Here is a 25,442-nt window from a genome sequence, read left to right as displayed (position 1 = left end):
CCGTGCCGCAGGGCTGCTGGTGCCTCACAGAGCTGCTGGGATTGTCCCAGAGAGGCTGGCACAGAGGTACCATAGGTGTCTCCCAGTGCAGGACCTGGGTGAAGTTCCTGGACAAAGGTCCTCAGGGCAGCCAGGATCACGTTAAACCGAGCTGCAGACAGGCAAGCAAGGAGGGGATGCCATGGGACATGTCTCTCACAAAGTGCTCTGTTCCTCAGCGGCAGAGGAACCCCCGTGTGCTCGGAGTGGCTGTGCTGCAGGTCCGTGGGACTCAGCTGGGAGCACAGGGTGGGCTCATTTGTTTCCTCCACTCGGCTGAGCATTCGCCCGCAGCCGCTCGGCCCTGAGAAAAGCGGCAGAGAGGAATCCCACGGAGGCCAGCAGCAAATGCCTGCAGAGAGGAAAACCAGGGCAAGCGTGTTGTGGTATGGCCCCAGGACTGGGGGATCTACTGCCTGTGCCACAGCCGTCCCCTTGGCAAGGGGGGTGTGAGCAGCACAGCCCCACAAGCGGGTTTCTTGGAAGGGCAGATGCAGAGCACATTTTGGGTAGCCTGTGCTAAGTCAGGAAACAAAACCCAGCTCCAGCAAGGCTGGTTTGAGCAAGGGCCCGTGATAAGGAAGAAAGGCAGCAGCAAAGGAAACAGCTGAAGCTGCTTTTGGTCCAATAGTGCCTGCGGGATGGCAGGGCACAGGCAGGACCGTTGCGCCCCAGCTGCCTCCTCCTGCCCTTTGCATCTTGGAGTGAAGTTAAAGGAGCTCAGGCAGGAGGAGGGAAAGAGAAAAGAGCCGACGTCTGTTTGTGTTGAAGCCACCCAGCATTTTTTTGCAGACATCAGCCAAGCGGCAGCAGCAATGCCTTTGGTGGGAAGACAGAGTTATTTGGGGAATGCTGGACTCCGTACCATGAGAACAGCAGGGGAGGAGGTTGGTTTTAATTTAACAGGCCATGTTTACTCTTCCCCTCTCACCTTTGGTCTGTCTGAAGTGTGCAATGAAAGCCTCCCCCCACCAGGGAGGCAGGGAGGAAGGGGCCATGGGTGCTTCCCCCTCCTCCCGGCTGCTCCCAGGGCCCCCCAGCCTGGCCGCTCTGCAGTGCCTGTGTGCAGCAGCCTCCCACGTTGCAGACCCAGGGCAGGGATTTCTCACGCAATAAACAATCAGACAGATGCAAAGCCTCAAAAATACTCAGCTTTAATCTGTAAACTTGCAAAGAGAGAGATCCTGGGGCAGAGCGGAGGTGAAGGAGGCACCGGGGCAGGGAAGACACGAGCAGTCAGGCGCAGGGCCAGGGAAGATGCTGATGGGGACAGATGTGGTGGACAGTCCCTGACTCCTACGTGCAGGAGTGCCATACCCTCCACAGCTGCTCTCTGCATCAATGCTTCAGCTACACAACCAAATATTCCCTGACCTCTCTGGATAGTGCTCAGGGGAGTGGACAGAGAGCTCGAGGTAGCAAGAGAGCTGGGCTGAGCACTAGGGATGTTCCTGAGCCCCAACAGAGCAGTGTTTGCTGGCTGAAGGCTCTCAGGCATCTGGTTTGCAGAAAACGGGTTCCAGCTGCTAATTGCCAGCAGCAGGAAGGCATAGTTGTATTACATGGGCAGTGATGGGGGAGAAACCCAGCCTGGCCTGGGAGGTGGTGGGGCTGGAGCATCACCCCAGGTGATGCCACCACAGGCATCTCCTGCAGGAGGCTGAAGTGGTTTAGTCTGGAGGCATTGAAATGAAAAAGGCTTTTCTTGTTAAAAAAAATAAATTCTCTAATTTCTGTGGCTACAGCATGGAGGAAGCAAAGTTTTTCCAAATTGCTGTGTGTACCAGAAATGCCCCAAGCATTGCTCAGATGCTCCCAGGGGAATTTTACTTCTCACATCAGCTGTGTGGGCAGGGAGCAGGTTTGGCTGGACCCTTCCAGCCTTTCCCTCAAGCAGCGCCAGGATACAATGGGGACATCATTGCCTTTGTGGTGGCAGGAGGATAAAAGCCATTGGCAACAACTGCAGAAATGAAGAGCCACAGCCCAGTGAGTGTGGACATCAGGGTGTAGGGCAGCCCAGGGGGGCAGAGTTGAGGTTCCTTGGAGGGAAGCCAGAGCCTGGCAGCACCAGGGACACAGGGACTGGACCAGGCCCTTCCAGTTGAACAACAGCAGTGCTGTGAGCAGGAATAGCTGCAGGGGAGGACAGGACCGGGGGCTACAAGGGGGCTCATCCATGGCACAGCCCCTCCAGCCACTCCAAGGGTCCCTCGGTGAAGTGTGTGGCTGTGTCCTGCACCCTGCTCATGTGATGGAGGTGATGGATCACCACGGCTCGCTGCCCAGGCTGGCAGTCACCACACCATAGTGATTTCCACAGTGGCACACAGGTCATTGCTCTGCAGGGCAGCAGGATTTGAATCTTGGCATCAGGACAAGGGCTCTCCTCATGCACTCTGCTCCACTGTACTGCCCCATCCACCTTGGCTTGTCAGAGCTTGGTTCCCTCCAGTGTTTGAGGGCAGGACTGGGCCTTGCTCTGCCTCCTGCCTGGGCCCCCAGGCCTGCCAGCTCCTCTGGGCTACCCTCAGGAGAAGGCACAGCAGCTGGATTTCTTCTTCTGTGACTCGATGTAATCATGGATCTGGAAGCGGGGCTCATCCAGTGACTGCACCGCACGCTGCTTCAGCTCCCTAGAGCAGTGGGGCTGTTTTACCCCCTCCCACACTGTGCTGGTGTGTGGGAGGGGGTGGGGCTGCAGGGGACACCTCCCTTGCTCAATCCCCTGACCCCAGGTACTCACTTGGCAATGGCCAGGAAGGCCAGCTCCACGTTCATGCCTGTCTTGGCACTCGTCTCCATGAAAGGCACTCCATACTCCTGCAAGAGCAGCACGACCCCATCAGTGGCTATCCCCAAGATGCCCCCCAGGCCCTCTGAATCATCCCTGTAGCTTGGACAAGGCTTGAGGGTCATCCCCTCCTTGCCTTCCCCAGGTTTTGCATGCAAGTGACTGCTATGCTGCCCCTGCAAGAGCCAGGTCTGGGCACTCAGAGGGGATGGCATGGCTGCATGGGAACCCTGAGTGACAAGAAATTGTCTGGGGGGGCTGAAGTCAGGTTAGACCCTGGCACAACTCACCCTGGCCAGTGATGCTCCATCCTCTGTCCTCACAGCCCTCTCACTGCTCACATCAGCCTGCAAAGGGAAGGAAAATGTTACCACACACCAGGCCAGCTGGCACCCTGAGGCATCTGGCAAACCAGCAGTGTGGGGTGTTCAGGGGCAAGGAACAAGGGGTATCATGGATCCAGAAGTATCTACTGTCCGGAGAATCTGGGTTCCGTGGAACATCTGGGACCCGGTAGAATTGAGGATATCAGGGGGCACCTGGGACCTGGGGACACTGAGGACCTGGGGCAGTACCTGAGGGCATCCAGGACCCAAAGAGGCTCTGGTACCCTGCTGGCCATCAAGTACCCAGCATCATCCAAGATCCAGGGGACATCCAGTCCCAGGGGGAAATCCAGTTGGGCACTGGGCACTCAGCAGCATCCAGGACTCCTAGAGAGAATCTGGGACCTGCTTGGGCCTCTAGGGCTTGTGGTTACCTGAGGTACAGGGGGTGCATCCAGCCCTGGGTGGGCATCCCGTAGTCAGCAGTATCCCATACCAAAGCATCCCGTACGAGGAGCGTCCCGTACCTGGAGCCTCAGCCTCGTGCTGCCACCCTCTGGCTCCCAGCAACACCGCCCTCCCCGACCCCCCAAAGCCCTGGGATCCCCTCGGGGCCTGGCTGAGCCCAGAAAGCGGCAGAGCCCAGTGGAGGGTGTGGGCAGAGCTCCATCCCTGCACAGCCATAGGGATGGCAAGGGCATGGCATAGCACAGCAAACCCCAGGGTGGACGGGGACCCTGCACACACCTTATTGCCCAGCAACATGATGACCACGTCCTTCTGGGCATACTCATGGATCTCCGTCAGCCAGGCCTGTAGGGCAGCAGGACTGTGTCAGGGTGAGGGGCACTCCTGTCCCTCCCAACTCAGCCCTTCACCCCTCAGTATCCCACTCCCTTTTCTCTCAGGCTTCACACCCCCTCAGCACACCCACCTCTCCCCCACGAGGACAGGGATAATGACTTTTCTCGGCACAGGAATTATTCCAGCATCACAGATGAGCAGTCCTGAAAACGCCCCACCCCATCTCCAAGGGCACTAGCTCACATCCTTCACAAACCACGTTTTCCCCCTCAGGCATTCACCTTAAACAAAACTCACCCAGCCATGCAGCACCCAGCCAGGTGCCCTGGGATGAGCTCCCAGCTGGTTGGGTCTGGCCAGAACAGCCAGTGCTTACGGGTAAAACAGGCTCCCAACTGCCCCAAACACCCAGACAGCCAAGCAGGGCACCCCAGTGCCTGGGGAGAAACACTCCGGACCCAAGGTGGGACTCACACGGATGTTGTCGAAGGACATCTTGCTGGTGATGTCGTAGAGCAGGAGCAGGGCTGGAGGAGAAGAGGCAGAGGCATTGCTGCACTGCAGGGATGTGCTCTGGGTGGTCTCCCCATCCCTGCTGGACCCCAAACTCACCTTGGGCATCTCGGTAGTAGGCATGGGTGACGCTGCGGAAACGTTCCTGTCCTGCTGTGTCCCAGATCTGCTGAGAAACTGCCCTGGTGAGAGCAGGGAGAGCAACCTCCCCAAGCTGGGTCTGCTCCTGTGGCTCACAGCCCTGCTGGATCACCACGCTCAGCCTGAGGTGGGTTTTCATCTGGAAATTTCTTCCCCCCTCCCAAAGCTCACCTGCAACTTCACCTTCACACCATCCACGACCACCACTTTGTTCTGCAGAAGACAAGGAGAGCACATTTATCAGCCCAAAGGTACATGTGCCAGCTAGCCCTGGTGCTGAGCCAGCATTCCACAGCCCCTAAGCTGCTCTCCCCAGACCAGTGGGATGAAGTCAAGCCTGTGGGGCTGGACGTTGAAGCCTCATTGCTACAAACCATGATCCTGCCGGTTTGGCAGCTACGGGGACATCCCAGAGCAGCAACCCCTCAAGTCAGGGTGAAGAGCAGAATCAGCAGAGACGAGACAACAAGATCCCAGCCTGCCTTGGATCCAGTGCCTCGTCCACCTCCTACAGCCAGAGTCCCTGTCCCGTGGCTCCCAAGTCCCCTAATGATCAGTTAATGACATTGGCTGTCCAGAAAATCCCAGGAACCTGCTCTGGCTCCTGCCAAGAAACTCTGGGATTGCAGCAGCTCCTGGGAAGTTGGCAGAGCTGTGGAAGTGGGGAGGCATGGATGAACCACACATAAATTTGCATTTATTAATAACACCTTGGTGTGCTTTTATGTTTGCTCACCAAAGAGCCCTGATCTTTCCGACGGGACTCTTCAGCTCCATGTACTCAGGAACTGCTGCTGCACTAAAAATTTAACCTGTTTGCAGTAATTTAAGGGCTTTGGATGCTACAAACTGCCTGGGCACACACACTGGGTGATGCTGGGTGTCCCACTCGGGTTTCCTTGCTGGTGGAGCCTTGCTTGCTTCTTAAAGGAGGTAGTAAACATTGAGCTGGAGGGGTTGCATGTAGCACACAGCCGTATGCAGCACAGCAGGAGGAAATCTCCTGGGTCAGGATGGTTTGCAGCCAGACTGGGCTGGTACTGGGAAAGGAAAGAAGCATTTCCAGCTGAGCTGGGAAGGCAGCTATTGAGGCTTAAGCAATTTTCATCTTGGAAGCGCAGGCGCTTCTCTCCAGAGGCCAGAAAAAAAGAAAAGCAAAAACTACTGAAAAGCTATTTAAAGACTCTTAAAAATCATGGAGTGTGGAAAGAAAAGACCCCTATAAATAATTTGGTTTCCTGGAATTGTTTGAAATGGAAATTCAGCCCATGTGGAGATGACAGCATTTGAGCAAATGGCCTGGATAAAACAAAAACATGCCCTAGGAGACTCTGGAGATTACCTCAAGCAGTGAGCCATGAGCTGCTGGAGGGGACACTTGCATGAGGCAGAGCAGGCACCTACAGGCTGGCAACATCTCTGGGGACACTGGCAATGAGCCCAGCAGTGGGATGCAGCAGATTTTCCTTCTTTCATGACTTTATCATAAGGACAGGCCCCTTCAAACCAAACCCACAGTTCTCTCTCTCTCCCCCAGCCCCTGATAACCAAGCCCTGAGTTCCACCAAAAGCCAAACACAGCCAGGGCAGCAGCAGTGGCAGAAAACTGGAGCAGCTGCAACTGTGGTGGCAGAGGAAGCACTGACCACACACAACACAGGTCCGTGGCTGTGGGCAGAGCCCTGCCCGGGGACACCCCTGTGACTTCCTTCCTGCTCTGTCCAGTGCTGCAAACAGCTGTGCCTCCCTGGACACCCTTAGAGAGACCCTGAAGCTGAAATTTGGTGAGCAGAGAGCAGCATGAGGGTTTAAACAGGATCTGGTAACCCTAACAACTCCTCAGCAGCCCATTTCAGCCCTTTCAAGGCATGAAATTACAGCAACCAGTGTTTGTCACCTCCAGCTGTTGGCTTACATGGTGGAGTGTACTGCCTGCCCAGCACACACCCCCAGCCCATGAACACAGGTGGGATGGAATAAACCTAGACTGTCTGCTGATTTAAAGTAAGAGGTGACAGTACCTTGTCTGTCTGTTACTGCTCTCCCAGGGAGGGGTGTTCAGCACGCACCTGCTGCTGGTTGGGAGATAACTGGGGGTACAGAGGCTGGAACCCCCCAGTTCCCCTTCCCCAGCACCCTGTCCTGGCCAAGGTGTGGGTTAAGGGAGGCAAGGGGCTGGCAGTCGTGGTGGTCTCACCCGGAAATCTATGCCCACGGTGGCTATGAACGTCCCGGAGAGAAAAGCCCCGTCTTTGAAGCGGAGCAGGAAGCAGGTTTTCCCCACGCCCGAGTCTCCAAGTAACATCACCTGCAAGATGGGCGCAGGGAGAGATGTGAACAGGACAAAGAGGGAGCAGCACCCCTGACTGGTGCTGAGCCCTCCCCAGTTCCTTCTCTCCCTTCGTTTCTTTCCCCAGGGCTGGTCCTGATGGGTTTGGGAAGCCCCATGGGAGCTGGGTGTGAGATGGGAGCCCTGTGGGTGCAGCCAAGCGGTGCCCCAGGGCAGCAGAGCAGCTCCCAGCCGTGAAAGAGGGGGAGAGCTGGTATGAAAGCAAGTACTGCAGCAAGAAGAGAAATCTCCTAGCCAGCCCATGGCCATCTCCCAGCCCAGGAGGCTCCTAGAACAGCCACAGCTCCCAAATGTGTGGAGCCACCTCCACCCACGCTTTGCCCCTGAGCCAGGTGTGCCCAGCCCAAGGGCTGATGCATGGCTTGGGCAAACCCTGCATGTCCGGGACACTCTCCCTGTTGGTGCCTGCTGCAGACACCAAAGCAAACACGGTGCCTTTCCCCTCCTGCTAAGCAAACAGGATCAGCCCAGGCCCTCCAGCTGCTCCAGCACTGCCGGACTCAGGCAGGGAACAGCCAGGACCAATGCTGGGCTCCAGAACCTCAGCCTTCCCTGATGCTGTGTTCTTTCTGCCTACCTGCAGCAACCTGTTCCTGCCCAGCAATCATTAACCTGACTGCATCTGGCCCTTTATGAGAAATAGCAGTGAGCAGGATTTCAGCAGGAAGGTCCATCCCAGCACAGCCACCCTGCGAGCACGCTGGAGATCACACAGTAAATCCCTGCAGCCCCACTGCCTCTGGGTCAGCCAAACACAGCCACCTTCCACAGGGATGGCAGAGCAAATGCCAAAGCTGGTGGCCAGAAATGCTCTGTCTCCTGCTACCACTTTGCTGGTCAAATCCTTCCCCAGGACTTGTGGGGAGTTGAGAACACTGCTCAGTTCTGCCTACACCTCGTTCTAGACCAAGCAGAAAACTGGTTTTCTCCCTCAGACATGGAAATTGCCCTCCACAGAGAGGAGTCAGAGAGAGGAGGATAAAGGCAAAGGAATAAAAGCAGTTTAGAGAAAGTGGCAGCATGCAGGACCACTTTGGAACCGGCTCAGTGAGGCAGCAGGGAGTGTCGGGGCTGACACCATCAGTGCTGAGCTCAGCCTAGGGCTGTATATTGAATTTTGAGGGTAAAAGGTTCATCAGTCCCGTGCCTCCCCTGAGCTGCTCGGATGAGGAAGGTGCTTCCTGAGGCAACCCTTGCCTGGGCTGGGCTGGGGAAGAGGGGGACGCTCAGGAAATAGGGGTCCCCCCGTGCCCCAAGGCGTGGCGGGGGTGCAGAGACATTCACAAGCGCCATGCTGCGGTGTGGGTGAAGAGGGACCCTGGGCTGGATCCGGGGCTCAAATGCTGTTCCCACCTCGGAGCCCTTGGGGTGCTGCGATCGCCTGCATGGGGTCGTGCTTCCCCTGCCCTGTGTCACAGGGGACATTGCTGCGGGGCTGGCAGGAGCCCCTTGCCCTGGGAAAAGTCTGAAGGGCTTTCAGGGTTAGGGTTCGGCCGTGCTGCTCTGCCCCCGGGAGCCCCCCAAAGCCCGGTTACTGCCGCTGGTCCCTCCTATTGCCGCTGCTGGGCAGGGCCAGCCCCGGGGCACAGACCGCACCCCGCACTCCCGGAGCAGGGACCCCATCCCCAATCCCCGCACCTGCCTCATCGGGGCCTCTCCGAGCAGGGACCCCCATCCCCAATCCCTGCACCTGCCTCATCGGGGCCTCTCGGGGCAGGGACCCCCATCCCCAATCCCCGCACCTGCCTCATCGGGGCCTCTCGGGGCAGGGACCCCCATCCCCAATCCCCGCACCTGCCTCATCGGGGCCTCCCGGGGCAGAGAAGGGCTGGGGGGACCGGCTGGGGCTGTCGCCTCCTTCCCCTTCTCCTCCCTCCCTCCCTTCCTTCCCCGTTCCGCGGCCGCTTCCTGGGCGCGATCGCAGCAGCGGAGGAAGAGCGCGGCCGCCGGGACCCTTCCTAAACCCCTCCTTGTCTCCTCCGAGCCCGGGGGGCGAACCCAAACCTTCCCCTGAGGCACAGCTTGGAGGATCCATCCCTCCTCACCCCGTGCCGCCTCCCACCTTGCCGGACAGTTCGTAGTCCTGGGGTAGCGCCAAAGGATCTCCGCTGCTCCTCGGGGGTTCCCCGCTGCTCCTCGGGGGTTCCCCGCTCCCCTCCGGGGTCTCGCTCCCCTCCGTCCCATCAGGGCCGCCCATGGTCCGTCCGCCGGGTCCCGGCGCCGCGGGGCCAGCAGGAGCCGCTGCCCCACCCGCCTTCCTCCTCCTCTTCCTCCTCCTCCTCCCCGGCCGATGCCACCCCCGAGGCCGTTCCCCGGCCGCTTCCCTGCCCAGCCCGGGCACGGGATGAGGAGGAAGAGTCTGAAGGGTGGAAACCTGCCCCACTGCACCCCACACCGGGGCCCCCGCGGTGCTGGGGTTTGCTAGCGGCTCGGCTGCGCTGGACGGCGGGCAGAGCCCCGGCACATCCCCCCGGACACAGCGGTGGGAAGAGGGTTAGGGTTGTGTTACCCAAAACCCCATCCCATAAAACCCCATACGAGTCCATGCACTATAGCTGCCCAAGGTCTTCAGCCTTTACAGGCATCACTTCATGTACAGGAGCCCTGAGCCCTCTCTGATCTATCTTCCCTGGAATATCTCATCTCTCCCACATCTGGGCTAATCTCAGGGCATCCCCCATCCCTGCTCACACCACTGGGATTCTGGGATGCAGGGCTCCAGCGCAGAGCTGTGACCCCGCTGCTCTCCAGGTGAAGGCCAGGTGTGGCTGCAGGAGGTTCAGTGGCAGAGATGCCCTCTGGAATGGCATCCATGTCCGTGCCTTCTAGGGCTGCCGACTCCTGCACCAGCCAAGCCTTCCTCTGCCCCCTGGGAAATAGAACCTGTATTTCCAGTCCTGTAACTGCGTTCAGACCCAGCAGGGGGATTTATGGTTTATGTGTGCTCTTTGGCCAGGAAAGTGCCCAGAGATGGAGGCTGGAGGCAGTCAGAGCTCCTGGAAGTGGCTGAGCTTCCCTGCAGCAAGATGGGGAGGGGGCTGGAAGGATATGGCAAACCATGCTGGAGCTCAGAGTGTTGTCTAGGCAGGAAAAATGCCTGGCTGAGCATCACTTCCACACACTGGAATTTGCTGTGGGAGAAATGAAACAGCTGGAAGGTGGCAGAGATCAATGGTGTGGCTGAGCCTCCTCTGCCTGCCCACAGCTCAGCAGGGGAACCCTTGGCTGCTGGTCCCTGGCTGCTTGGCCCCACACAATCCCCACTGATGCCACATTTTCCTGCTTCCTTGGCCTGGACTAAAACCAAAATTCCTTTGGGTAATCACATCCCCATGGGTACCAGCCCTTTGCTGAGTTCCAGCCTTTTCACAATGCTGAAGGGATGACAGTCTCTTTGGAGTAAGGTCCCCAACCACTGTCCCTGTCCTGAGCTCCCCCAGGAGAGGGGACACACACATCAGAGTCACTTGAGACCCCACAGCAGCTCTGCAAATAGCTCTGGATGGCAGCCGAGTGCTTTTCCCAGGCACCATCACCATCTGCCTGACTTTTCACCAGAGCCCCGGGCTGGACACAAGCAGGACACAGGCTGGCATCTCCCTGGCAGATCAGGGCAGCTCCAAAGGCAACCCTTTGTGTGAAGCATTAGGCTGCACTCAGACACGTCCCCACCAAGGTTTTTGGAATATGGAGCTTTAGGCATCCTTCATCCCTCCCAGCAGTCCAAAGCACACAGCCAAACCAAGCTCCTCATCCAGCAACACCAACACAAAGTATCCAATTCTCGGTGCTTACCACAGATTCATAGATTTAGATTTCCCAAATAAAGCTGCACCCCAAGGGTGAGTGCACAGTCCAGGGACTGGGCTCTTACCGTAAACCCAATGCCCACGGTGGCAGAGAAGGAGCCAGGAATGAACTTGCCCTGGTCAAACTGGACCAGCAGAGACGTCTTCCCCACACCGCTGTCTCCAACTAGGATTGTCTGCAAGGACCAGAAAAAGAGGCATCAGTGCAGGTACAGGTGATGGGGGAGCTGAGGGGCACACACTTGGGTAGGTGTGCTGGGGGGATGTGGCAGCAAATGCAGCCGGATCAAAAAGGACCCACCCAGCCCCCAGATCTGTCACGTTTGGTTCTGCCACTTGTCTAGAGAGGAATTCCCACCCCTTTGTCCATCTCTGTAATTAATGAAATGTGCTGTGGGATGAGCTTTAGGCCTGAAACGCACTGTGCCCTGTCCAAGAGAGGAGAGATGGGAGGGAAAGTAAAGCACAGCCTTGTCATGGAGAGTGAGCAGGAGAGATGCTCCTACCCCAGCTTGGGAAGCTGCTGGGCAGTAGCAGCCTTGGCTCACATAGGCCTGTTGGAAAACCTCTTTGGGAGGACTTTGGAGTCACTGGATTAAGTTCAAAACTATTTAGCAAAGATAGCATCTCCTGCAGCTGCTGCACACAGCTGCTGCCACAGCCAGGCAACCTTGCTGGGTCACTGGGCTGGCTTTGTGCTGACTTAATGTTGTGGACTCACAGCATTCCCTGCTGCAAAATGACAGGTTTGAAGTCATGGAGTCCCTCTGCTTCTCCAGCCTCCACGGGAAGCCCCCAACCGCTGCCATCCCTGAGCAGAAGGGACAAGGGAGCCGTGCTGGTGTCAGAGCCATCACATCTTAAGCAGCTCCCACATGGAGCAGCTTCCTTGCCAGCCCACGGCCCTGGTACCCATGCCACATCCCTGGGGAGCTCATCTTCCCTTCTGCTCCTGCTCATGTCCCTCAAAATCCCTGACCTAAGTGCAAACAGAACCCCTCCCTGAGCTCTGCTGGTATCTGGGTTTTGTTTGCAGAGCCACTGATAAACATTCCTATCCTTTGAGGAAACTGAAGCACTTTCAACCCTTTCACAGGACATGAGTTAAAATAAACACTCTGCTACCAGGCTTCTCGCTTAGAAGTGGTTTGGGCTTTGTCTTTCATGACAGGGGTGCTCCTGAAGATGCAGTCCTGGCAAACACAGAGTGTCCCCTCTGTTACTGGTCCCCTGTCACCTCTGAGGATGCAGGGATGAGCCAGAAAGCTGCTGGGACTAAACCTCCCCACTCTCTGCATCCATCTGCTACACTCGGCTGCATCTGGTTTTCCCCTGCTTGGTTTGTGTTTTTGCAGCTCCAGCAGCCTTGCTCCATCCTGTGACACCTCAGTCCTTTATCTCCACCCTGAAGGTGCTTCAGTACCTCCCCAATATGCAGGGGAGCCTCCATGCACATCCAGTCCTGTCCCAAAGTGCCCTGAGGTGTGACCAACCCTGGCACCACTTCAGGCACTGCACTTCTCCTTGTAAAACGCAGGATGAGTGTGAAGGAATGTGTTTAATCAAATGCCTGAACAGACCCAGCAGATCAAGGCCTGATTCCATACCCAGGGAGGACATGTGGGATTCACAGCACCTGGTATCATGGGTCCTGCACCCCACAGATCCTAAAGAAGTGGGCTGAAACCAAAAGCCAAGGAGCTTAAGGACCACAAACAATGCAGGGATGTGGACTGGCAGGAAATCAGCATCCTGCCTTGCATAAAGCACCAGCCCACAACCTGCCTGGAGCCTGTTCATGCCGATACACTTCAGTGAATGCTTGCCTCAGTGAATCAGCACTTGCCCGTGGAAAACACATCCCAAACACTGAACCTGTCCTGGGAAAAGCCTGACCTCCTGGGCAGAGCTGTTGGAAGGAGGGAGCCTTGCACCTCTGCCAGATACAGGCTGCTGCACAGACCTGTGTGCTGAGAGGCAGCAACCTCTGTGGATCTGTGCCCAGATCCACAGCCAGAGATTTCTCCCTCCTCCCTGCCTGGGCGGTTTGCAGGTCACTTGTACATTCAGAGAAGCCTCGTGAGCTGGGAGCTTGCACAGGATCTGGGGGAATGTTGGGAGGCAGAAATCTCTGGGCCAGAGGATCTGGGTCACCCCTTTCCTGGGGGAAATTTCCCTGCCTTGGCTCTTCCCTAGGGCCCAGACCTTTTCCCTGTGCAGAGAGAAGGATATGCACAGGAGCAGCTGGATACGGAAGCACTCTAAGAATTCATTACCAGGGGGCTCCTGCATCTCAGTGCTGTATATTTTGGTGTTACATACTATTTCCAGGTCAAATAGTGATGCTGGGATGTGCAACAAGACTGAGTGCACCCTGCAGTGCTGTCTTTGGGAGTAGTTAATGCAGAGAGCAGCATTAATTATGGAGGGAGAAGAGCTGGTTGGAATGAGCACCAGAAAGTCTCCAGAGCCCAGGGTTTACAGAGAACATGTATAAAAGGCAGATTCCTCTATTAATAATTTAAATGGGATTCATAATAGAGACAACTCATGAATTGCTTCATGACTTAGTAATAACAGTAAAATTTGGCCTGGATCAACCAAGAGATTTTCCTAATGACTTTAGGAAAAGCTCATGGGTTCTGTGGAGGGACAGCACAGTGGAAATCCCTGTGGCCTTCCAGTTACCAAATAAACATTAAACAAGAACAAAACCCCCACTGTGGGGAAGATGTGGCTAGTTAGCCCTTGAAACCTCAGGCTGGACATGACTGAGTCATGGTAGTAAAAAGGTCTCCCAGCAACAAAGTTCTGTAGTTGTCCTGACTCTTCCACCATCCTCAGCTACAGACTGACCTCTCCCACACCTTCTCAGACCCCTGCTAGGTTTTTCCAGGTTTGTTTTTTATTGTTGATTTGTTTAGTCTGGTTTGGGTTTTTTTTTGTTTTGTTTTTTTTTGGTTGTTTTTTTACATGGGAAACTTTAGTAAAACATCACAAGATTCCTTTTAGTGCTCTCAATTGTCTCTGCCTGGTGGAATGGAGATGGAGCAGTGCCTTGCCAGGGCTGGACAAGGTACAGAGGGAAACCTTACCGAGACCTGGAGACTCATTTGGTGACAGTCTGACATCACCATTGCTGAGCCCCATTGCAATCAAAGCAATCTTTTTTTCCAGCTAAAGGAAATAATTTCCACTGGGTGGGCGGAGGTAACCTCACTTCACCACCCCACAGCCCTACAGAAAAGCAGGTACAGCTTGTAACACCCTCCTGAAAAGGCTTGTCTGGCTGCTCTGCCTTAGGGGAAGAGCAAATATCCCTCCCTACACCTTGAGTTAGTCTGGGGGCTAATTCAGACATAGATCACTTCCAGTCAACATTGCTGCTTGGCATGGGCTGCAGGGACAAGGCAAAATAATTCAAACTTCCCATACTTGCAAGGAAATGAGATATTTTGATCTAACCTGCTGAGGGAAGAGAGGTTTTGCATGGCTCTCAAGGCAGTGCAGGGAGGCAATGGCTGCAATTCTGGTGCCAGCCAAGCAGGAGGAGATCTAGGACAGAATGTGTGGGCTGAGGTTTTCTTCCCAATTCATTTTCAAGATTTAACATACAGAACCCAGACCTGAGCCAAATACAGCTAATGGAAGCCAAACAGGGTAAAACCCCAGTCAGGGGATGCATGGGAGGGAGAATTGTCTTCCACAGGCTTTGGTGTCACTCTTGGGGAGCTACTGAAGCCTCAAACTCACCGGTTTGTGCCTAGATGAGCAGAATTTATCACAACAAATTGTAGCAAATGTGTAGGTGCCCCCCAGCACAGCTGCCTGCACAGCTCAGCTGGGACACAGCACTGGGAGAAGTTTGAGGGTGAAGGCATGGCTGTTTTCAGCCCTCACCACCCCATTCTCGTGGCCTCTCAGTCTGAGACTCTCAGACACTGAGACTTTTTTTTAACCTGCTCTTTATACAAAATTGTGCTGCCTCCCCTCTGTTCCAAGCAGTACTCCAGGGATGGAGTTGGATGCTGCTAGAAGCTGCTGTGTGCCACAGGGACAGTTCAGGGCTGTCCCCACCTGCCCAGGCACTATTTCACCATGGCCAAGACACTTACACTGGCTTGAGAGAGAGCCTGGAGCCCTCTGCCAGTCTGGCTGGGTCCTTGCCTTGGCAGAGGCTGTATCTCAGCCCTGCAGACATGAGCTCTTAGGGCTGTGCATCAAACAAAACCACACTCAGATCATGCAGGAGATCTCTGTTTGCAACCCCCTGTTAACACCTTGGATCAACCACAGCCAAGAACACATCCCTCTGCCTTTGGGTCTTGTTCCAGCTAAATGGATCCAGGAATCACACAGGAGGGAGAATGATTTGGCAATGGGTCAAACCACCTGAGAGCAGAATTCGTCATTTTCTATCAAGCAAAACTTTTCTGGAACAGCCCAGAATAAACCTCTGCTGTTCCTGCTTTGGTTAGCTCTTGGCCCATTTCCTCCCCAGGCCTGGGTTTAGCCACCAACCAGAAATCATTTATTCCTTGTCTCCAGACTGCAAAGCTCTCTTGGGGTTTTTCAGCACATCTGAGATGTGATTGCTTGCTCAGACACAAGATCTAGTGAGGTATTTGCTTCCTCACTTCCCTGGAGTGGGAGCAGCCTTGTTTCTGCAAGACAAGCAGCCCAGCCAGGAGAGGCAGAAAAATACCAAGGGAAACATCAGGGAACATGGGACTGGAATGGTTATTTGCCTGCTCAGGTCTTCTGCCCAGAGCCTCATTTCCACCAATGTCATTCCTTAACTGCTGCAGCTCCTTCCCAGAGAAGAGAAAGTGAAGGCTTTGCAAAGAATCAAAGTTTCTCAAGTCATCCCTGGGGGCATGTTCTATGTATTCCATGTACAACAGAAATGAGACCTGATAGTAATTGATATTTTTCTGCTAATCAAGGGCTGGGCACCCTGCCCTGAGTACAGCAGGATACAGAACAGACTGGGATTTGTGAAGAGGGGTCCACAGAACCTCATCTCTTCCCCTGTCTTGTCCCATCCCTGCTTTTCCCGAGGGTGCCAGCTCCTGCACAGTCACTGGGGACTACAGGAAAGCAGTGTGAGGACAGCAGGAAGGAGTGATGGGTGGATCTGTCATAAATCAGCATCTCCTCCATCACTCCAGGAGTTGCAGGGCAGCATCGTGACTGCAGAGAGCAGAAAGCCCTGCTGTTGCTGTCCCCGCAGCAAAGCTCGAGTGCCCCACATCTTGCAGGGACACCACGAACCCTGACCACCCTCCGTGCAGCCGCAGTTACAAAACACGGTCCCAGGAGTTAAAAAAAAAAAACAAAAACCACAGTCCCAGAAACACTGCAAAAGAGGATTTCAAAGCAACAAGGGCAGGAATGGACGTCTCTGGGACACTATTTCACAGCAGGGAAGTCCCGGCTCACTAATCTGCTTCTGGCAAACAGAGCCCCGAGGTTCAGCTGCCCCCGACCTGCCCCGAGCCTGCACAGGACAGCGGGAGCGTCTGAAGGGCGGCTGCGGGCTGTGCCGCGGGGCTGGCCCCGTTCCAGCAGTCCTGGCTTCTCAAACACGCCGAATCCTGCCACCCCCTGCCTACCATCAGCCGGGATGTGGCAGGGACCGGGGCCAACCCCCGCGGGCTGCCCATCCCCACGGGGGAGAGAGCTGCCGCCGCATCCCCCAGCGCCGCACCGGGACCGGGGTGACAGACGGACCCCACCGCGACAAGCGGAGCGAGGAAGGCAGAGGGACGGAATTTGTCGGGAAGTTCAAGCAGGAGCCCTGCGCCGTCTCCCCCCGCTGCAGCCCCCTCCCGGGTGCCCCCATCCCCATCCCCAGCCTTACCTTGTGCAGCAGGGCCTCGTTGTAGCCGTCCCCCCCCGGGCCGGCGGCTCGGGCCCCCATGGCCGGGGGGGTTTGGGGTGTCCGAGCCGCCCCCGGAGCACCGCGGACAGCGCCGGTCCCGCTCAGCACCGCGGGCAGCGCCCGCCCCGCCCGGGCCCGCAGCGCCCGCCCGGTGCGGCACAGCCCGGCCCGCTCGGGCACCGCAGGACAGCGGGACCGGGTGCTCCTCACCGCCGCTCGCAGGGCTCCCCCCGCCCTCGGGCACCGCAGGACAGCGGGACCGGCTGCTCCTCACCGCCGCTCGCAGGGCTCCCCCCGCCCTCGGGCACCGCAGGACAGCGGGACCGGCTGCTCCTCACCGCCGCTCGCAGGGCTCCCCCCGCCCGGCGGAGGCTCGGGGGGAAGAGCGGGGAGAGGCCGGTCCCGCCCGGGGGTGGGAGCAGAGCCCGGCGGATTCTCCGCACAACCGCTGGTCCCTCCCCACCTCTGTCCACCGTGACAGAGTTCCCGACTGGGCAGAGCCCGGGGGTCCCTGCGCCGCCGCCGGGAGTCGCTGCCCCTCTTCCTTCCGCTGCGGGAGGCGCCCACGGGGCACGGCCAGCCCTGGCAGAGGGATTTTCGGGAAAAGCTTCCCCCAGTGCCGACCTGAGAGCATGGAGCCAGGTCCGCTGAGCTGCTCCAGCCCGGATTCACGGCAGGCTCCTTGGCACTTCAGAAGCCTCATGTCCAGCTCGGACACCAACCCACACAGGCCACGGGCAGGGATGAAGCTCCAAACTGCCAGGTCACTGCCTTGGCACCCCAGGGAGGCTCGAGCTAGACAGGACATTTCAGCTTCTTTACCAAACTCGTGCTGAGCCTAGTTTACCCCCGCAGGTCCACTTTGGAGTCCCACTGCATTTACAGAGCCCAGTTAGGAACCTCCTCAGAGTAAAAAAGAAAATTGTTATTAGAAACAGGATAAAGCTATGCTTGAACTTGAAGGTGAGTCAATACCTCGTTGAGATCCTATTCTTTACAGCTCTGTTTAGAGCAATCTGATGTTGTCAATTGCACTGAAAATAAACTAATTTTTACTCAGAAATTTATTTAAGAGAGACTCGACTCAGTCTCCAGTTCCCTCTGTCCAGATCAGCAGATGGCCTCAAGACAGAGGAACAGACCATGCTTCCAAGAGCCATCTGCACCCATCTGAATGCAGTTTGACTGCCTGGGCCTGACATTGCTAATTATATCTGCCCATTATTTCCTCTGAGTGAAGAGATGATTCTTCTGGGTCAGATGATTGGACTCAGAAACAATAGCCAGAAAAAACTTAAAAAACCAATAGGGACAGTGGGGTTCAGGCTTGCCTGAAGCCAAAAAGCCCAACCCAAAACCAACCCAGACCATCCTGCAGCCAGACCATGGCCTCATGCACTGGAAAACAATCAACAGCACAAAAATAAATGATATCACAAGCCCTGGTGTCTAGATCAGAAAATTAACACATGGTTCAACATAGTGCACACACCCCACAGCAGGCAGGGCCAAGAAGAGAGCAGCCAACCTCAGGGGGGCTTCAACAAAACCAGGATGACTCTTAAACACACCAAGAACTTCTCAAAACTCTCAGACTCCCATGGATGTCAGCACAATCCTTCCCGTGGATGTCTCAGTGCTGTCATGGCCCCTTAAGGATGGAGACTTCATGCCACTATCTTGAGTGCATGCTCAGCCTTCTCCCGGTCCAGAGTGGGGGTACTGCCTGACCAGAGCTGTTTGCTGGGCCCCACAGACCCCAGAGACCCAGATCTGCCACAGGGATTGCACAGCTCTGCCCTGGGCACCCAAATTGGGCAGGAACTCAGACAAACCTTACCTGGAACGTGGGGGTGAAGAGGAGAATAAGCCCCCAACGTCCCACTGGGTCTGAGGCTCCAGGTCTGCTTATCCCTGGACGTGAATTTCTGGCAGGTCCCTGCTGCAGGTGAAGCTCTGGGGCTCAGAGAGTATTCTCTGACTTTTTATCTCAAGCAACATTTGTTAACTACCCTGAATGACAAAGGAAAGCAGGGAGTACCTGCTGTTGACTGAAGAGCCTCACAGAGCCAAGTTGTCCATTCCCTCTGCAGGCACTGGCATTTCACCAGAGACACACTCGGCCCTGCAGGTTTAACCTCACCCAGGAGGAAGACAATTTTCCTGTCCATCATGATATCTCCAAATGTAGTGCAGCCTAACGAGACAACACAGATTGCTGGCAACACACAGGCACCAGCACACCTCGGCCCTGCTCCAAAGAATTTATCCCACTTTATCAAGCTGAAGGACCTGACCCATTGTAGACGAGTGGTAACAGCAGCTTTATCAAAGCCCAGCAGCCCAACACCTGCATCATTGCCTCCCTTCACACACCGAGGAATGCATTTCCCCACCACCCAGACAGAGCAAGCCACTTGCTCTACCAGCCTCTCCCAGACCCTGCAGAGGTTTCTGGCGGCCAGTGAGCAGTTTATAGCCCCAAGCAAGTACTGACCATCAGAAATCAATGCAGTGCAATGAAATCAGAGGAAATGACCTGTAAATGGCAGGAGTGATTCCAAGTACCTTCAATTTAGATCCATTATTCGGTGTGTTTGCTCACAGGCTATATCTCTGGTAGCTTAATTTACTTGTGTATTTGCCTTGAGAAGTACAGCTCTAACAGTGGAAGATTTAAATCCAGTTTACAGCGTTTCTGTTTCACTGTCCTCCTGGCCTGCTCTTTCATGTTCTCTGCTGCCCAACCCCATTAACTGCTGTTAATGGGGTTAATGTTAATTAACTGCTGTAGTATCTCCCTGGATTGCCTGTACAACACATCTGGGGGAAACTGGAGCCTTGCTGAAGTCATTCCTTCCCCATGAGCTAGGAAGAAATCAGAATTTCATCCTCTGAATCCACTGAGTATGGATTCTTAATTTCTCTGCAATAAATAACCCCTGCCTTGGCCCTTTCTGGCTAAGTCCAGCCTCAGGTGGAGTCCAGAGCAAATCCTCCACCACCACAAAGTCAGCAAGTATGTTTTGCCACTTTTAGTGGCTTTGCTAAATCGAGAGATCTGGGAATGATCTGGACTTATCTTGGTTATCTGAGATGGCAGCAGAGAGATCAGCCAGTACCTGCTCAATCAGCCAGCACTAAAAGAGCTGCATTATTGTACTCAACCTTATCACCTAAGGACAATTTCACCAAACTTGCTAAATCTGCCAGTGAAGAACAAACTGAAACAACCTGATTATTTTTCAAAGGTCCTAGATTAAAATAACAGAATCGAGGATTGGAAATATCATTGAAGTCCACAGAAGACAGAACTCTAGACAGGCTCAGCTCTGATGGTGAGTAATACAGTGGGATGAGAACTGGGGAAGATCAGTTCTTGCTGGGCCCTCAACTAAGGAGATGCACACATCTTTATTGACTCAATTACTGCCTGTCTCAGGAAGGCTTTGAGGCTTTTTCTTAGGACCAACACATGAGAGTAAACCCAGATTCACAATCTTGCAGAACTAGAGCAAAAGCAGCATGTGATGGTGTCGGGCAGTGTCCGCTGCTGCAGGGCAGGGACTGGGAGCGCTGCCCCGGGGCAGGCATGGGCTGCAGGGGTGCAGGTGTCAGCTCCTGTCATCCCCAGTGCCATGTCCCCACCACATCACCATGGCTCTGACACAGTTTACTCACTGATGTGGCCACTGAGCCATGTGAGGGTGCTCGCTCCAGCCCTGCATGCAGCACAGATGAAAAGGCAAATTGATGTGCTCCTGTCAGGGTGGATCAGTGGGATTCCTGAGAAGCATTCCAGCAACGTTTCTTCTCTCACAGAGCAGCCTTGCCTTGTGTTTCCCGGGCCTCTTTCTGCCAAAAGAGAGAGGTCTTAGCTTGCAGCATCCTGCCACTGCACAGAGATGCTGCCTTCCCCTGCCTTGTGCAGGGGGCTGTGTTTATCCATTCCCCCCGGGCTTCAGGAGCACCTCAGCACCCGTGCCCTGGCTGGAGGGTGTCGGGGGAGGCTTTCTGCAGGGTACTTCCCACTTTAGGTAGAGTGGTTCCTCATCACACTCTGTTGAACTGATTTGTTCTATTCCCTTTCTGATTTCTCCTTCCAACTGACACTCACTTTAATTGGGATAAACATGACAGATCTTCCTGTGACAGACTTCTGTGTCAGCGCTCTGCGGTTCCTCATTCCTGCCTGCTCCCATCTTGACCTTCTGCTCCAGGAGGAAGTTCACAGACTGCTGTTTGTTTGGGGCTGAGGCACTGAGCTGAAGCCATCCCCTTTGCAAACCCCTCATTGACAGCCCCTGGCCACTCAGCCAGGGCCCCTTCACACAGCAGGGGAGAGGAGAAATATCAGAGTAAAACCCCATGTGGGAGTCGCAGTGCTGATGTTGGGTGCCTGTAAATCACTGCTGTGTCCTCAGGGGATGGAAGATCTTCTTTCAGCCACTGACACAGTCAGGATCTCTCTGGGGTGTAACACAGTCCTGAGGACTGCCATGATGGGGAGAAAGTCTGTGCTGGGGGTCCCAACCACTGCACTGCACTGGGAAGCTGCTCATCCTGCCCAGGACCCAAACGTGGGAAACAGGGAAATGACAAGTCACATCTGATGGTGATGTAACAGTGATAACACAGCATGGATGTGGCTTGAAAAATTCCCCAGCAACTCAGCCAAAGTGGCTCTTTGAAGAAATGCTTCTGTCTGTTTTCAGGTAACTGAGCTGCCCTCGAAATCCTCATGCAGCAAATACCTTTGTAGGCACCTTCCCTGTACGTGTTCCATCCCGAGCCTCTACCTCTGAGCCACTTCTCCCAGCCGTCCTCTCATTCCAAGGGAAGGGTGGGAAGGATGCACTGTGAATTTCCAGGCAGTGGCAGGAATGCATCTCCAAGGAAGATGAAGTGGATGGAGTGGGAAGCTTCTCAGCACAAAGCAGGTTTGCCATCCTTAGCCACTTTTTGAATTTAGATCTTGCTGTTACTTGTTTTGGCTCAGCACCAGTCAGCTGGGAAGGAAGGAGTTACTTGGTGATCCAAGGGAAAAGCCACAGCTCCTCTTGCCGTGGCAAGGCATTGAGAGGGAAGGGGATTCTGGAGATTTGTTCTTTCTGCTCTTTCCAAGGGGCATATTGGAAGAAAGCCAGGGAAGTGGATTTGCTTTTTGTATTTGGGTTTCTGAAACTTTTAGTGGAAGCATTTAATTCTGGGGGAAAACAGCATTGTCACTCAAAACCCCATAGCTGTGAGGAAAAAAAAAAAAAAGTGGTTTGGGTAGGAAATTAGACACTTCTGCTTGAGAAAACAAACTAAAGCAGCCCAGCTCAAGCTGGCAGCCCATTCCAGAGTCAGGGAGCAGCAGTGCAGGGGGTTGGATGGCTGTCCATCATCCCAATCTATCAGAACAGGGAAAGCAACCTGGCATCCCAACCAGTCCATCAACAGGGGCTGACCTGCACTCATTCTGCCCCAGTCCCTGCATCCCTGCTCTGGCCAGGCCCTCTCAAAACTCCCCAAAATCCTTTGGGCTCTGTGCAGAAGGGCCTTTGGTCCTTGCTGGGATGGGCATAATGCTGGAGGAACCTGCTGCATTTTGGCATTTTCCTGGGAACCCAGTGACTATTTCAGAGAAAAAGCAGAGTCTCCGTCATGGAACACCCCAGGGTGAGTCATGAGCCCTGGGTGAAGGGGAGGAAGCAACTGTCTTAAAAAGAAAACATCCAGTGTCTGTGGGTAAGCACTGCCCAAAGAAGGGGCAGGAGAAGACAGCTTGGAATCTTGGAATGCTCTTTGGACATCCATGTGCAGGTGGGCCTGGCTTCATCCTGAAGAATTTTTTGTGAAAAACCACAGAGAAAATTCCAACTCAGGAGCAAGAAGCTGGAAAATGAGGATTTTCTTGGTTTGGACCCTTTTCCTCGTGAGAGCCACGAGCACAGGTCAGGCAAATCTCTATCAGGTGTTCTGGCAGAGCTGTGGAGAGGCTGGGGCCAAGGCAGACCATGAGGCTCACTGTGGTCATGGCAAAAGACCAGCTGATCCCAAACTTTTCCTCTGGCAGTCACAGGGTGTGATCTCTGAGACGCCATGTGAACCCTGGGAATAAGGCTTTTCACTCTCTTACTAACATATGCCCTTGATGGGGGCTCTTTTTTTAATGACTGGGGACATCTCACCTCACTATGGCTCACTGGCATGGTGGGTGCACAGGCACAGCCTCCCTCGGGCTGAACCCCCAAGATACCTGGGCTCAGATCCCTCATGGTTCCCTGAGGCAATGCCAGGATGGGTTTACAGTACCTCTCTGTGTCCCCTGCAGGTGGCCAGGCAGTGACAGGCCCCAGGCAGGTGACAGTTGAGCAGGGCAGCTCGCTGGCAGTGTCCTGTAGCTACAAGCCACGCTACAAGCTCAACTCCAAGTACTGGTGCCGCAAAAACTCCCTCCGGGTTTGCTTCACCTACATCATCCAAACCGATGGCTCAGAGGTAACAGTGACACAGGACAGGCTGTCCATCAGGGACAACCACACAGCAAATTCATTCAGAGTGACACTGAGCAGTGTCACACTGGAGGATGCAGGCCAGTACTCCTGCGGGGTGAAGAGGAGACTGGGGATCAATCGCTGGCACAGCACCAAGGTGATGGTCTCTGCAGGTAAAACAGGGCTGGAAGCGAAGCTGGCAATAAATTTCCCCCTTTTCCTCTTCCTCCTCTACAGTGCTCAGGGTATTGCCCGGACACCTCCATATTCACACTCTGCACCTTCACTGCTGAAGTCTCAGGGCAGAGACTCCTGTGCAGGGTGCAGGACAGAGGGTGTGGGGGTCTCCACTTTGCTCTGACTCTCTTTTCTCTGACAGCTGTTTCAAACACAACAGAGGACAGCAATGTGAGCCTGTTGACCACCAACCCTCTGTGCCCCAGAGGCTGTGGGGAGACTCCAGTGCTGTGAGTCAGGGTTTGGGATCTGGGCAAGTCCCCAGCAGCATCCCCTGGCCAGGGGACGTATCTTTTCCCATGCACGTATCTCCCAGCTTGGAGTCCCCAAGGAGCACCCTGGGGGCAAGCAGGGCAGCTGGCAGACACTCAAGTGCCCCAGTTCCCATCCTCATTCCCCAGACCCTACTAAAGCTCTAGCATAACCTCCTTTTTCCTACACAGGTCCCAGCTCAGTGTCATCCACTTGCTGCTTCTTCTCAGCATCAAGGTGCCCATGGCATTGGCTGTGGTTTGTGGAGTGGCCTGGGTGAGGAGCTGGCGCAGGAGCCATGACCAGGAAAACCTGCAGGTCTTGGAGGTGTCCAGCAGCACCAGGGCACGGGGCTGCCCACTCATCCCAACCATCTCTGAGCCCCAGGGATGCCCTCCTGTCCCCATGGTCCCCACCCTGCTGGGGCCGAACCACCCCTCACGGCCACCCCGTGCCAGAAGGTGCTTGGCTCCAGGTACTTCTGCCCCTGGAAAGCCTGAGCCTCTCCTGGCAGCCCCTGCACTGGAAAGGGAAGGGTTTGGGGTGCAGAGACCCTGTGTCTGTTGAGCTGCAGCTGCCAACTCAAGACAATTTTGCAATAAAGGCTGGGTATCCTGCAGGACCTTGTCTGCTTGTCTGTCTGTCTGTCTGTCTGCTCCTTCCTTCAGCTGCCAGCACTGGCCTGGATTCCCATGGCAGCTGATGCTGATGCAGAGCATTTTGGCTGGGTGGGGACATGGGGTCACAGGGGCAGTGCAGGCTCCACCATGGCCCAGCTGAGCTTCTTCATAGGGAGAGGAGCCCTCAGCCCTACCACCTCTGCCTGAGCCACCAAATGTCCATCTCCAGCTAAGCAATAGCCAGGGAAGACTGGGTTTCACTCTGGGGGGAACTCTGCCCCCCACTAAGCAATGGCAGGGACTGGGGACACAGGGAGAGGCGTGGAGGGACTGGATCAGAGCATGGGGTTCCTGGGCCACAGGGGGGCTGTGCTGGCACAAGAAGTGGATGCTCCTGTCCAGCTGCACTGGGATAAGGGGCTGGGGTTACCCATTTCATTCCCCTGGGAAGGACAGGGTGGCCATGCAGGGCACTGCCCAGCCTGGGGGATTGTCTGGGGTTTGGGTGATCCCTCTGCTGTGCTGGGCTACCTCTCCCACTGGGTGTCCAGAGGGGCTGGGCAGTGCGGCAGTGAGAGGCAGGCTGTGTCTCGACATGGAAGCCGTGTTGGAGGAAGAAAGGGGAGACCCTGGGGAAGGGCAAAGGGAACTGTGCACAGCAAGTAATCTCAGCGACCAGGAGAAGCTGAAACTCTATGAAACAGGAAATGCCATGACCTTGCTGAATCTCCAGCAGTAACAGAGTTGGTACCAGAAGCAAAAGAGTAAGTAAAAGAGCCCCAGAGACACAACGAAGAGGAGTAGCAGGGCTGCCCCAACATGTGCATGTGGCTCCTGCTGGTGCTGGCCTTGGCACAGCTGCCAGGTAGGGCTGAGTGGATCGCCAGGACTGGAGCCCCACACTGGACCAGAAGAAGCAGGAGGTGTCGGTGCAGTGGCAGAGCTCCGTGTGTCTCCATAGGCTCCAGGGCAGTGACAGGGCCTGCCATGGTGTGGGGATTCCTGAGGGGTTCCCTGTCGGTCACCTGCACATCCCAGCCCCCCCGGGAGACATTGCTGATATTCTGGTGCAAACCGAGTACACGCACTGGTGTTACCTGTGCTGCTTACATCGTCAGCACCTCGAAATTGCAGACCGAGGTACGGCAGAGTCGGTTCTCCATTCTGGACAAGCATTGCAGTTCATTCAGA

The 25,442-nt window shown here is 55.4% G+C and overlaps 2 protein-coding genes across 7 annotated transcripts; one reads left to right on the top strand and one right to left on the bottom strand.

Annotated features, from left to right (window-relative positions):
* Positions 1-1,119: 1,119 nt before the first annotated feature.
* Positions 1,120-16,873, bottom strand: RAB37 (RAB37, member RAS oncogene family). Of its 5 annotated transcripts, none has more exons than XM_058852510.1 (10): positions 16,640-16,873; positions 10,842-10,952; positions 6,815-6,925; positions 4,789-4,830; positions 4,576-4,642; positions 4,438-4,490; positions 3,907-3,972; positions 3,124-3,180; positions 2,786-2,862; positions 1,123-2,675 (listed from the first exon to the last, which is right to left on the bottom strand). In XM_058852510.1, the coding sequence occupies exons 1-10, from the start codon at positions 16,697-16,699 to the stop codon at positions 2,570-2,572; spliced, it is 750 nt and encodes a 249-aa protein (XP_058708493.1). In that variant the 5' UTR covers positions 16,700-16,873; the 3' UTR covers positions 1,123-2,569. The 5 variants fall into 5 exon arrangements, with proteins under 5 accessions (XP_058708496.1, XP_058708493.1, XP_058708497.1 ...); XM_058852512.1 differs by lacking the exon at positions 16,640-16,873 and adding an exon at positions 9,030-10,098 and having other exon boundaries at positions 1,125-2,675; positions 10,842-12,223; XM_058852514.1 differs by lacking the exons at positions 10,842-10,952; positions 16,640-16,873 and adding an exon at positions 9,013-9,112.
* A 2,329-nt stretch (positions 16,874-19,202) lies between these two features.
* Positions 19,203-24,245, top strand: LOC131585880 (protein CD300H-like). Of its 2 annotated transcripts, none has more exons than XM_058852509.1 (5): positions 19,203-19,998; positions 21,660-22,599; positions 22,980-23,315; positions 23,522-23,609; positions 23,823-24,245. In XM_058852509.1, exons 2-5 carry the CDS (start codon positions 22,461-22,463, stop codon positions 24,196-24,198), a joined length of 939 nt encoding a protein of 312 aa, XP_058708492.1. In that variant the 5' UTR covers positions 19,203-19,998; positions 21,660-22,460; the 3' UTR covers positions 24,199-24,245. The 2 variants fall into 2 exon arrangements, with proteins under 2 accessions (XP_058708492.1, XP_058708491.1); XM_058852508.1 differs by having other exon boundaries at positions 20,801-22,599.
* Positions 24,246-25,442: the final 1,197 nt, after the last annotated feature.

The sequence above is a fragment of the Poecile atricapillus genome, chromosome 17, assembly GCF_030490865.1.
Source record: "Poecile atricapillus isolate bPoeAtr1 chromosome 17, bPoeAtr1.hap1, whole genome shotgun sequence".
Lineage (NCBI taxonomy): Eukaryota > Metazoa > Chordata > Aves > Passeriformes > Paridae > Poecile > Poecile atricapillus.
This window is presented reverse-complemented; position numbering and strand designations above follow the sequence as displayed.